At 31.7% G+C, this 14,371-nt stretch overlaps 1 protein-coding gene and 1 pseudogene across 45 annotated transcripts in view; both read left to right on the top strand.

Annotated features, from left to right (window-relative positions):
- The window catches only part of LOC145260523 (MAP/microtubule affinity-regulating kinase 3-like), a 416,290-nt gene that overhangs the window by 228,453 nt on the left and 173,466 nt on the right, over positions 1-14,371 (top strand). For all 45 annotated transcript variants that reach the window (XR_013864311.1, XR_013864310.1, XM_080118715.1 and 42 more), the window contains exon 5: positions 12,128-12,193. Coding sequence is in view for 43 of the 45 variants with exons in the window: in XM_080118715.1 (XP_079974841.1) it covers positions 12,128-12,193 (66 nt within the window). In the remaining 2 variants the exon portion in view is untranslated. The remainder of the gene's footprint in view (positions 1-12,127; positions 12,194-14,371) is intronic.
- Positions 2,936-3,057, top strand: LOC145260896 (U2 spliceosomal RNA; annotated as a pseudogene).

Genomic DNA, 14,371 nt, shown 5'->3' with positions numbered 1-14,371 from the left:
AACAAATTGCACCTTAAATTATGGGCTCTGTATTTGGTTAAGGACAAAAATATATATTCCTCTGTCCCCCACTTTTCTCTCCATTTCAGAGTAGGCTTGACTCCTAATTTTTTTTTTTTTTTTTTTTTTTTTTGTATAATGGTTGATGGCAAACTAGTACCACTTGATAGGAAGGCCTCGAATATCAGGCCAACTAATGTTGGATTACCCACCACCACCAATACACTATAAATGATAAGGGGGCTTTCTGCTTTCTTCCCATCCCTACTCTTATTCCAAAGTATCTTCATTTTAGCCTTATCTTCAATGTCTTCCGTTCTAAGCATTAGATTTTTTTTCTTTTCTATCTGCCATTGAGCTTCTTAGTCATTACTAGGCCTCCATTTCATTATGTTGATTCAAAAATTTCTTTTTACTAATGTATAAATTGGTAATGAACTCACATCTTATATATTGCATGATTTACTATTGAAACAATAGAAAGAAACTGATACAACATTTAAGGATATACAACAATTATTCTTATAAGGACATATTTCAAATATACAAAATGCAAGAACGTTCCTGTTGATACTTAATTTTCTTTAGGTGTATCTTGTCCAACTTAGATATCTGCACAGAATTTCAAATGAACCTTTTTTAATTCACAGGGTAGCATAAAGCCATGACTGAGTAGAAGTCCTAAGCAATTTGCAAGGACCTGTGGCATAGTGGGTAAAGTATTTAGTAAAATTTAGTTATGAATTATACTTTTGTGGCGGTTGAAAATTCAATCCTCCGTGTATACGACACTCAAAATACAATTGTGAATTACTCAGCATTTTTACTCGGTTATAGCTGACTGAACAAGAACATGCTACCTCCAGAAATTAAATAGAGGGTTCTGTTTGAAATTTTAGAGTTTGACAAGATAGACCTTAAAAAGGTCAGAGGTGACATCAACCAAAACATTGTGAAAATAACACTCAAGATGAGAACAGTAGTCCAAAGAATCAAAATAGTATGAATAACCAATCCTTATCTATATATATAAAAAAAAAATTCATAAACAAAATACAAGAACTTAAATTTTTTTAATATACTGAATCAGTTCACATGAGTAAACTAATTTGCATATTAATTTGAAATAGTCCTCCAGTTTTAGGTTTCAGCTTTTTTTTTTTTTTTTCTTTTACATGGTGGTCACCACTTATCAAGGCCCGGAAGCCACTCAGGGATAAGGGTTATTGCAAGTACAGTACGTTAGTGTGGAGATTTAATGAAGTGTTTACTTAAGGGGGCGGTTCATTAGGAATTTGTTTACGTTGGACTTGAACACATCCAAGTTATAGTCAGGTGGGGAGCAGGCAGACGGAACAGAGTTCCACATGCGTGCAGTTCTAAGAAAGAAGCTTTGTTCATGGAATCTACGTTTTGATTTAGGCACAAATAAAGAGTGGGGAAAATTTTTGACAGTGGATTCCGCTAGACGGGTGTTTTTCATGAAAGATTGGCGAGGGTGGACCAGAGATTGGAGTTCAGACGAGCACCTGTCATGGAAATAACGATAAAACAAAGATAGGCTCGCAAAGTCTCTTCTGTGGGAGAGAGGTTGCAGGGAAGAGAAAAGGGCATCCCCCACTAAGCCACAAAGTCTATTTTGTACTCTGTCAAGGCAGGATAGGCTGTTATAGCAGCTCCTGCTCAGATATGGCAGCAGTATTCCATCCTTGGGCGTACTTGGCTTTTATATAGAGAATTGCATCATTAGTAAGATATCTTCTGGAGCCGTAGAAGGATCCCACCATCTTTCCAGTGACCTTGGCAGCAGACTTGATGTACGTGTTCCATTTCAGATCAGGAGTAAAGGACAAACCCAGAAGCTTGTCAAAACATGGGGCTTCTCCTAGACGAGAGCCAACCATTTCAATTGATGCCAGATGGGGATCAGAGCGTTGATGATGTAAAGATAGGAGTTTGGTTTTAGATGCATTAAAGGTAACCAGCCACCTCTTCCCCCACTGAACCACGCGCTTGAGATCAGAGGAGAGAGAATCAGAGAGAACTTTGTCATTTACAGCCTTTGATGTGTTGCTGTAGATGGTCGTGTCATTAGCATAGATGTCAACGAATGATTTAAGTATGTGTCTAGGGAGATCATTGATGTAGATCAGGAAGAGAGTTGGGCCCAGGATTGACCCTTGAGGGACTCCAGCATTAATACTGCATGGTTTCTTTGTATTAGAATAGTTTTCAGTTGGATCCGGTTGATTTAACCAATATTCCAAATATTTTACTTTGGTAAAAAAAACAAAACAAAAAAGAAACAAAAAAAAAACTATTTAACTTTATTTTATACACGTAGGACTAGTTAATGTTTGCATAGTATTCTATTAGAATAATGCTTGCAAGCATTTCCAAGGAATACTCCTCTGACCCACTTACTGCATTTGTACCCCCTCAGCTTAAATACCTCCAACCTGTATAACTAGCAGCAAAATCCCACCCCTTCACTGTAGAAATCCCTAAATCTGAAAAGTGTTCGACTATAATCACCTTTTCCAGGAGACATTTATTTTTATTTATTTTTAGTCGCATGCAAGCGACTCTATAAGTCACTCCGTCGGTCAGTCGGCAACACTTTTGTGCTTGGCCTTTTTGGTTAAGATCAAAGGTCCGTTGTTAATAAATGCTGTTCTTAGCTTTTTAAGCTTTTCTTGGACTTTTGGCCAAGATCAAAGTGTAGTATCTATTCCGGCAGATACTGCAAGCAAAGACAATATGTGGAGGCAATCCCACATATAAGACCTTGGTCAATGTACGGGAAACCCTTCATACCAATTGTCACTATCCAGTTCCCCTACTCCCCGGGGAGTTGGTCCCCATTTCCCCTTCACTCCTCACATTAAAAATCGGCCTTGTGCCTAATTTGCTTGGTGAGAGAACAAATAAATACAGCTTTTCTTGGCCTTTTGGCCAAGATCAAAGTGTAGTATCTGTATTACATGCTGTACTTATTGTGATATAAAGTGGGGGATCACTTTTCTGTATTAATTTAATGTAAAATGATGACCCACTTTACAACCAGTCAGTCTCAAAGCCATTCAAGTCATTCTCCAGATCATTCAAGTTGTTTTTGAAGGATTCCAGTTATTTTTTAAGCATTCAAGTCCTTCTTAAGGTCATTCAATTCATCCTTAAGTTCATTAAATTCATTCTAAGTCATTTACTTTATATTTATTTAAGTCATTTCAGCCCATTTTTTGGTCATTTTAGTTTATCTTTAAGAATTTCATGTCAATCCTACATTCACGCATTCATTCATTACACGAGAGCATGCAACTAATGGCTATCGGTCTTGTTTTTTTTTTTTTTTTTTTACAATTCTTCAATATAGGTAGATGTAGCAAATATATTAACAGATTTGAAACTCAAAAGCTGATCACATTCAAATGTAATCAGCAGTCAGGTACGCTATATAATCAAAGTTCCATTGTTGATAATTGATTTTTAAACAAACAAAATGTATATATTTGAAATTCAGTGCTTGTGAATTTTTTTTTTACCTTGGTTTATTAAAAAAAAAAAAAAAAAAAAAAAAATTATACTTGGTTATTATTTCAAAATTTTTTTTTACCCTATTATAATTTGAGGAAAAACCTGCTTTGTTGTTGAAGCATATATGAACCAGGACAAAGTCTGGTATGCATGTTGTAAATTCTTTAAGGTCATGGATGAGAGTTGTCCATTAATTTGTGGAATTACAGTTTTCTTGATGGATCTATGTGGATATTGTTCTCAAATTTTATTTTTTGTTATTAAAAATAAAAAAATGCTATTTCTTCAACTTCCTTTCAATGGTGATTATGAATTTTTACTATTGAATTGTATGAATACATAAATTATTCATAATTTTGTTATTTACTGATATTTTATTAGATATGCCCCGGCAAAGCTGGGTACCTTTGCTTAGTATATTAAAAATAGTATAAGCAATTTACAAATTCTAAAATCTTTTGTCTGTTATAACTTTTGGAATACTCAAATGATGCTGGAGTATTATTTTATGTTTTATTTATCTCCTTTTTAGGAGATTAGACATAAGGTCAAGTGATGAGTGTTTCTGTGGAACAAACTTGATTTGAACTTGGCACAACCAGGTTTTCAGTCAGTGTTATTAACCACTTAGTCAGCACTTCTCTTTTTGCTTCTTATGTTATTACACATTTTTGTAATGTGCCAGTATCTTCATTCATAAAGTTTCAATAAAATATCCGACAAAACTGTGCTACAAAGATGCTGAATTAGTCTTTTGTTAATTTCAAATATATAAAAAGGATAAGCAAACCATATGATAAATTAATAAAATATTAATGTGGGGAAAATAATTTAAAAAAGGAAAAAAAATTGCTGCAGTCTAGAAGGACCTCTTCACTGATTGAGGATAAGGCAAATGATATATAATATCAGAACAGGTATTATAGCTTGATCCTAGCCAAAAGGAAAAGTACAATCCATCTTAGTAAAGTATTTGAAATTTTAGCAGATTTCAATTGCTAAAGGAAAAAGAGTTTTCATGTTAGACTTTATAGATATATCGTCTGATAGGCTCCAGACATCACTGGCTTCCTGTTGATTCTTGAACCAGTTGATCTTGACAGAAACGGTGGCAAATGGTCCAATGGCTTGATGGTTTTTCACTTTGCAAACAACAAGTCATTAATATTGGACTAATATCAACACTTTTGCGTTCTCGTCATAATATTACATTTTCCAAATGGATCCATTTGAGGAATACTTTTTTTTTTATTGTTTTCAGTTGAAAAAAATGAAGAAAAGACGGAAAATTATGATGTAAGAGAGAACGGAGAAAATATGATTGGCCATTTATTTCTGGTTCAAGTCTCAAGGTTTCTTACTAACCTGATCCCATATTATAATTTAAGGAGAGTAGAAAGTAAATCTTGTTTACTTTTGGCAGCTGCGTAACTCTTACTTTACTTATTTTGTTCTTTAATCCTTACATTCCATGAACGATGTTTCTGACAAAGAGAGAAGAATTGCTATTTTATTAGCCAGTATCTATGCCATCTAACAGTTCTTATTAGCAAGTTTTTTATCTTAAAGTAGTTTTTTATTTAAAAATTTTTTTTTATAGATATCTCTTTACATCAAGTGATTTCATACCTTGTCTGAAGAGATTTCCATTTTACAAAAAAAAAAAAAAAAATCAATGAAAAACTATGTTTAAGTATGAGCAATAATCAAGATATGCTGATCTTCTCAGCAGATTTTTATTACAATTGATTGCTGTGACAAGTTGAATGATAGGCTCTGCCATGTAGAATTTTCTTGGCAACCTTGATCTATCAAGTAGACATGTCACACTTGGGAGGAAAATGACTCTCCATCAGTACTACTTGAGAAATCACTGTGAGCCTGCTCTCTATTTGCCAAGCCAACAAGATATTTGATCATGAAATTTCCTGATTTCCATATTATAGGCTTTTTAAAATTGGTGATTGAGATTTTTATGAACTGAAATTAATAAAGTTGTAACACCAGTTAAATTTAAATTCTCAAATTTTTTAGAATAATTTTTTTCATTCTTAATGAACCACTTTTTATCAAAGTCAAAAACCACTTGAGGATACATGTTAATAAATGAGTGAATTGTCAATTAAATGATGAATATTTTGAGAGTATTAGAAATGATCAATAGAATGAGTAAAGTTTAACTACTTCTGATGATGGTTTATGACAAGTATTGACATTGAACATATATATTGTAGTCTACAATGAAGCAATTTTGTAGTAAAGTTCTTGAAAAAAAAAAACTGTTCATGGAAATTGTGCCTGATGCTAGGCACATGGATAAAGAAGGGAAATTCTAGTAGCATGATATATTCCTGCTATAAATGTCTTACAAGAGGGAACCGGAGATTACAGCATTTCCCATCGAAATAGCAATAGAAAAAGATGCAAAGTCGATTTTGTATATTGTCAAAGCAAGAGTGTTCATCCCCAAATGTGGTTTCATTACTCCATGTATCTAACTCTTATATAGGTAGAGGAAGATTGCATCAGGAAGCAGATGATTTCTGCAATAATAGAATGATTCAACCATTTTCCAGCAACCTTAGCAACTAATTGAATATATACCCTTTTTTTTTTCTTTTTTTTTCACTTCAAACAAGTCATACTTCCACTTGGATGTATGGGGTTACTATTTTTGGATCATGTCTAACAGGGAACTGGAAAGTTGAGCAGCAAGATGTAAACCTCTGTATGATAAAGAGAGAGAATTCCAAAGTCTAGCATTCCAGGGAATGAAACTATTGGAATAGAAGGCTTTCCAGCATTAAGGGTCCTCAGCAGGTGGGATTTCACTGCTTGTCAGGTTAGTCAAGAGAATGTAGGGAAGGGGGCACCATTTCCATTAAAGTACTTGTAAAACAGGCACAGGGATGCTACATTTTAGATCTGAAGTGAAGGTCAGTCCTAGGAGCTTATCAAAACAAGGGGCTTCTTCAAGACGAGGGTGATTGATTTTGACAGAGACCATCCAAGCATTCTGGAATTGAAGGTGATAGGAAATAAGCTTGCTACTGGAGGTGTTAAAAGTAACAAATCTTTTTTTTTTTCTTTGTCCCTCGCACAACATATTCAAGTTGTCAAATTCTTTAGAACTTAGAAATTGATATTGTATTCATTATGTGAAAGTCGAGGTTGGAGAATTTAAAGAGAAAATAATAAATTTATAATTATCATTTTCAAGATAGCTTCATCCAATCTAGTTTAGGATGCTTTCATGAACATGTGATATCTGCCATCTTGGATATTATCAAGAAGATCTAACGCTACTAAAAACATTTCAGTAATCTCTCATCTCAGATAAAGAATTTAAAATCTTGTGCATTAGTGGCCCGGCAAAGCCACAGGGGAAACAACCAAGCAAAAACAAAAACAAAACCCTAAGAAAAATTCATCAACACAGCAAAACTGAAACTAGCCTATCAGGACACTATATATATACAAATGTAGGCAAATTTGGGCAGGTTTTATTGATAAGAAAATATAGGTTCTTTTTTACCAATTGTCATAATATTTTAACCATAGAATAAGTATTATAATAAAAAACCCTGCAAATTTTCATGTAGTTTCATTCCATAGAACCAAAGATATGAGCATTTCAATATTTCATTTGGTTACAAGTGTATGTGTGTGTGTGTGTGTGTATATATATATATATATATATATATATATATATATATATATATATGTATATGAGAAATACCTTTTTTTGGCAATTTTATAAGTTCGAAATTTCGGCAACTAATGAAGGAAATTTAACAAATGAAGGTGTGTTTGAAAGCTAATAACCTAAATTGTGTAGTGGGCTATGTGATATTTGGAAGCTCTGGGTTATAGATGATCCCATGTTTGGCACTTTTTTACAGCCATAAAATGTTTTGGTAAAGATTTATCTTTCCGCCTTCAAAAAATCCTTTTAAATTACCACTATTACAGGTTTTCAAGGGTGCTGACAATGAAAATGTTTACAATTTCAGAAAACGAGTAGTTGCCAAGATATGAAGAACTTATAGTTTCAAAAAGTGTGTGTGTGTGGGGGGGGGCACTTTTCTATATTAATATAGTGTAAAATGAACACCCACTTTATGGCCACCTTTAATAGTGGTGATTTTAAAGGATTTTTTGAGGATGGAAAGATACTGCACCTTTACCTATGTTTCAATCATAGTCATTTGTTTTAGTTTTGCATATGAATTACAAAATATATTTCCCCAAAAATTCTGGCTTAGATGGAGGGGAGACAAAACTTGCTATGTTTTAACCATAGCCTTGAAGGGAAGACTAAAATTTGATGCTATGGTTTCAAATAATCTGAAATAACAGCAAGGAGAGACTTGATTCCAAATAATTCTCATATGTTATAACTCGTCTCTTTTGCTTTCATACATAAAGTAAATTTCACAATGTATAAGGATTGTTTGATACTGGAGATATTCATAATTGTACCCTATTTCAAAAAAAAGGGGGAGATACATGAGAAGTATTTGGAATCAAGTCTCCCCTTCCTGTTATTTCAGATCATTTGAAACCATGGCATCAAGTTTTAGTCTCTCTTCATCAAGGCCGTGGTTGATGCAGTTTTGTAAGTTTTTCACTGTTAGGCTTAATGATGATCATTTAAACTTGCAGTTTTTGAATTGTTGCAAAATGCTGATAATATCTTCAAAACTGGACTTGAAACTTACTCAAATAAGTAGGTAAGATGTTGGAAAGGCAATGGGCGGTAGGTAACTGTCCTCGCTTCCTTCATTAAACTTGTGAGCTCCATAAATTCCATTTTTTTTTTTTACATCTCTGGTGAAATGTTATGGCTCAAAGTTGGGAGTTACTGTCCCCCCTCCTCTCTCCTAAATAAGAATGAGTAATCTTTTAAAGGGAGAAAGATACATTTGACACTCAGTATCCAAGCGTTACTTTATAAAGTGGTTAATTTTTTTCTAAAATTTTATGGTTATTTTTCTAGAAATTTATTTTTAAAAAATATTTTTCTATATTTTAATCAGCACATTCAGCCTTTCTTTACTTTTTCACACACAGAAATAACTGTAATTATTTTATTAGAAGCATTTCCACGATTATCAGTAATGGTGGAAAAAGATACAGATCAAATTTAAGCATTTAACATTTTCTTTCCATCTTTTGATAAGCAGAATTTGCTGCTTAAAAAGCAAAAAAGAAAAAAGAAAAGCGCATAATTTGCTTGACATGGCATACCCAAAACAGTTAATATTTTCTTTTGAAAAAAAATATTACTTGACTCGACCTGCATGAGTCACCTTTACAAAGATCGGTTTATAACTATGACTGTGGGTGTGGAAGGGGGGGGTAACACCTCTTCCAGTTTTTTGCTCATTTTTTATTTTATATATTTTTTGATTTTGTTAATTGTTAAAAGAAATGTTTTCATTTGAAATCAAAGACAGCAAAATTTTAGGTTAGATAATTTTTTCCTTTCTTTCATTCTCTTTTTCTTTTTCCCCCTATTTTAACCTTTGAACTTTACTGTCCATTGTGTTGGTGGTAGAGGGTCTGTAGTTTTGAACATTCGACTACTTTAGGAAATTTAGAAGGTCTGACTTATGTTTCTGAATTTTAAAGATAAGGATTGATTATTCAGACTACTGTTCTCATCTTGAGTTTTAATTTCACAACGTTTCGGTCGATGTAACTTTCAATATTCTTCAGGTGTATCTTGTGAAACTTGCGGACTCATGATGTAAAAGATAAAGTGCTTGGTAAAATTCAGTTGTAGGTTACACTATTCTGGAGGTTGAAGGTTCAATCCTCAATGCATGCGACATTCTGTGCAATTGCAAATTACTGAACACTCATAACTGATGTAATGACACCGTGTTACTTCTGTTGATTAAATAAAGAGTTCTGTGTGAAATTTGGTGCAAATTCATAAGTTTGACAGGTTACACCGGAAGAAGGTAACATTGACCGAAATATTGTGAAAGTAACACTCAAGATAAATTCGAAAAATCTAAATGTCTGATTTCTTATACTATTTCTAGTAATAATATATTTGTATTTACAAAGTTGAGCCATTTATAGCATAACAGTGAGATTAAAACACCAAGTTCATATTTCTAATAACTTTCTAATATATTGATTTTTTTTTTTTGATTTTTTATTTTATTTTTTTTTTTATATGATCAATGTCGTAAAAATGTTTTTTAAATTGCATACTGCTTTCCAGAAGGAAATCTTCATTAATTCACTATTCATTTTTATTTTTTAATTCAGTCATCTAACGGGTGCTTTTATTCACATTATTTTTTAAAACTTTTTTTAAGACCTACTTGTTAAGACTCAAAAGATATCTGTGGAAAGTAAAGATCTGAAAGTGAATGCTACTAACGTCAAAGTGATGGTCAGTGGTTGTAGTGTTGAAAAGCTCCCAAAAAGAACAGTTCCTCTGCTCAATTTGTGCAAAGGAAGTCTGGTGTTGTAAGCATTTACACAAGAAATTCCTAGTAGGTTGAGGGAAGATGATCAGTTACTCTGCAGGAAGTGTAAGATAATGGAGATGAATGAGAACTCTGATTTGTGAAGCATGTGCTCATGCTATTACAAGAGTTTTAAGTGGATAGAGTATGTTCAGGGAACCATTGCCATTACTAACCAGCAGAGTGTTATCATTATCAATGAAGGAAGGGGCTATCAGGCGTAGTGTGATGATGCATGGAATTGAAACGTGGCTGGTGAAGAGTAAACTTCTGTGGTATGACCACGTTGAAAGAATGGATGAGAATTCTTGGGTTAGATGTAGAGCAGTTAAGGTAACAGATAAAGCAAAGAAAAACTCTCTTGGGAGAAAGAGTGATAAATAAACTTTAACCAAAGATGGGTTAGTTTTGAAGACAATTTCTTAAAGCTGCCCAACACATGCCAGCATGTAAAATGTTAAACTGAATGTGATGACTGTAGATATAGATTTTTCATTTTGGATGATCTGAAAGTTGTAATTCATTTCTAGATTGTACCCCCTACGCACACACATTAATTTATTTACGAAATTAAATTTTATCATAATGCATTTCAGTTCATTTGTAAGCAATGCAATTATTTTATTTTTTTTATTATTGTAACTTGAAAAAAAAAAGAAAAACAAAACGCTGTCAAGCAAACAAGTCTTTGCATAATCTTCCTACACACATGCACTGCCATTAACTTCATTACAAAATTTTATGTATTTTTATTCATTATTAATGAATTTTTTTTCAGACAATTTAATTCTGAGTGTATCCTCGATTTTCCTGTACAATGCCAAGACATTAGTTTCATTATATAAAGGAGATTTGTGTATGTGGGTTTTTATGTTCAGCTAAAAATAAAAAACTAAAAACAAACAACCACAAACGGATGAATATTTAAAATTTAGAAAAAAAAATTATAAACTCTCTAGGGTTCAACTGAACTAGGTTTCGTGTGTGTGTGTGTGTGTGTGGGGGGGGGTTATTTACTTATTTGGAAAAAAAAAAATGATGACTTGTTCATTGGGGAATCTATTATATGAAGGGGAGTTGGCCATGTATATGTCCAGCTAAAGAGAAATGACCTGAGTGGAGAAGACCAAGGGAGTTATTTGGTTGAAGGTGATGAAAAAAGAAAGACAGAAAAGTAAAGAGATGGAGGTTTTAATAAAAGCCCCCCCCCCTCCGGCATTGTCAAGTAGCCTTGCTAGTTTTTATTTATAGTGCCTTGATATTAAAGAGTATAAGCATTTTTTTTTTTTAATCTATTTGTTTCAACATTGTAAATCCTATAGTTGTATGAATATTTTTTTTTAGTGGCACCATTACCAAACTGACCGTATTATACTGTGTTCCTTCAATTAATGGAATGACATTTTGCCTCTAAACCTTCATCCGATCAATTTTTCAGCCATATGTCATCAGTTATTGTATTTGGTTTAACATGTTTTACTTGCAGGCATAAATTTGAATGAAAAAAATTGATTTCTGAACTAAACTATCTCTAAATCTTTATTTACTCCTCTTTAAGTTTATTTTGTATTATCCAAAAGTAGTTAAAATTTAATACAAACGTGTTATTTTGAATAATAGAAAATGTGATATACACATGCACATAAAACTTGAATTGCATATTTAAGTAAGATTTAAATCACATCGTTGATTTTCAGGGTCTAAGATTTAACTCGCATTATTAGTATTATTTTTAATTTTTTTCATTTTGTTAATACCTCAATTTGCTGTTTTGATTTTTAAAGTAAGATTTACCTAGTAGAGTACAGTAGAAAATCATTGTCCTTTATATAAAGAAGTTATAACATTTCCTTTATCATGTTTTTTTTAATGATACTGGTAACTGAAAGTACTCTATTCTATTTACGAAAGATTACTGCTTAAATGATCATTTCTCTCACATATTTTAAAACTTTAACTTCTAGTTGTATTAACCCTTCTCAAATGCATTCTAATTTAATTGCTAAGAAATGTTTGCATTCATCAACTTGTTTTATTCTTACATTTGTTTTTGTTTTTTTTTTGTTTTTGTAACATTGTATCTCCTTTTCTTTTTCTTTCAGTAAAATTATTTGAGGTTATTGAAACAGAAAAAACGTTATACTTGGTGATGGAATATGCCAGTGGAGGTAAGTAGTTGCCACTTTTCAGGTGGAAATATAAACTACATCTGTCCCAGGTGCATAACACTAAATTATCTTGGATACACTTAGACTTGGTGTTCTCTTCACATCGATCCTTTTCTAGTTAATTTTATTTTCCACAACCTACCCTACTTCTCAACTCTATTAACTGATCAAACTATCTACACCAATCCAATCAACTGTAATCCTAGGCATGACTTTCAAATTGCAGGGTTATGTCTATGGATCAAATAAAATCTAAGTTCTTGTACAGAATTCCCTCTACATTAAATCACAAAAACAAAGAAAGATTTGTACGATGTACCTTACCTGTGGCGAAGCAAAAATATCACATTCTAAAAATCACATAAACTGATCAAGTAGTTTTATTTTTCAATAAGAAAATTTATTTTATGAATAATAGAAGAGCAGTTGTCTTGTCCACTGTTTTGAAAACAATCTAAAAAAAAAAAAAAATTACTGGAGATAATCTAATAATTCAAACTTTGGAAATTGTTACACCTACAAATTCCCATTAATCCCTTTTAAGATGTTTTTCTTTAAAAATAAAACTGCTTGATAAATTTGTGGATTTTGAAATTTGATATTTTCATTTTGTCATACAAATTTTACTTTAGTTTTTTTTACTATAGAGAAAATTCTGAACAAGAACCAAAATTTATCATTTGTAGACTATTTATGGAAGATATGCTGACAAAATAAGTTAGTGACAAATATTTGAAGATATTATTGACTTAAAAGACTCAATTTATTTAACAATAAAACTTATTAAACTTATAAGATGGTACTCATTTTCAATGAAGGAATGAATATGTTTTCTGTTTGGTTGGTTGCTTTTTTTTTTTTTTACACTGTCATTTTGCTAAAAGTTGTTAGTTAACGTTTTAGATACCTGTGAGCCTTTTCTCTCCAGACGAATCCATTGATTTCAATTTAAAATGCATACTAAACTTTGCGTAGTTAAGAAAACATTTTTTGTTGCATATGATAGGGATTCTGTGTCAAGCTGTTGAATATTGTTTCCAAATATTTTTACATACTTCCACAAATCGGGGTACAAAGTAAATTAAAATTCATTTTCTATTCAAGGTTTAAAGATCATTTTATATTTTGGAAGATGATTAAAAATTAGTTTAGCAGTCAGGAAATGAAATTCCAGATAGTAGCAGGAATTATGAATATTTTTTTTTTTTTTTGTAATACACAAGTTCAATTTCTCTGTAATAAATGGCAAAGAATTGTCTTACACAAACAAGTGAAATGCAATGAGGTGGATTCGAACTGTCCATCATATGAGGTGGATAATTCACCTATTTCATGGTTAAAACTAAGAATTTCTCTGGCATCTGCTTGAGATTTATCAATAACGTTTTTTTTTTGTCCAAGGTATTATCGCTGACCGACGCATCTTTTGGCTACTTGATAACTAAATATATTTCACTTGGGTATCATGAAGTTAAAAATCCTCGGTTCTTGTTCAGAAATCCTCTCATTAAAAAAAAAACAAATATAAAGAAAAATCTGTATGATGTACGTACTAGTGACAAAATGAAAATATCATATCCTAAAAACACAAATTTATACAGTAGTTTTATTTTTAAATAATATCATTTAATGATTTGTAGACATTACAACATATCTCGCAAGTTTGAAGTTATCTCCCCTTTTTTTATAAGATGTTTTCAAAATGGCGAACAAGACGGTCACTCTTCTATTACTCATAAAATTTTATTTTTTTATTTAAAAAAAAACTCAATTTAAACGATTTTTGGAATATGTTTTCGTTTCATCATGGGTATAAAAATCATACAGCTTTTTTATTTTTTTAATAGTAATACAAATAACACAAAATATAATTTTATTGTTAAATTTTATTGCACTTAGAATTCTAACATTACTTTTGTGGTAAATGTTAGTTGAAGCGGTTTCTTAGAAGATAATTTATTAAATAATTAAACTTTTGTTTTTTGTTATATATTTAAACAAAGATTGTAAAAAATAAACTTAATGTATATTTATTTATATATTAAAAAAAACTTTGCCAATAAGGACATTTGGAATTCTGCCAAATAAAAAAAAAACACAAATAAAAATCTAAATTTTATATCTTTTACAAGTCAAAGCCCAGTTAGTATGAAAAATATCCCCCACTCCCCGCTTTTG

This window comes from Euprymna scolopes, chromosome 36 (genome assembly GCF_053919585.1).
Source record: "Euprymna scolopes isolate OS-2025 chromosome 36, ASM5391958v1, whole genome shotgun sequence".
Classification (NCBI taxonomy): Eukaryota; Metazoa; Mollusca; class Cephalopoda; order Sepiida; family Sepiolidae; genus Euprymna; species Euprymna scolopes.
Note: the sequence above shows the minus strand (reverse complement) of the source record. Positions and strands in the feature narration are given on the sequence as shown.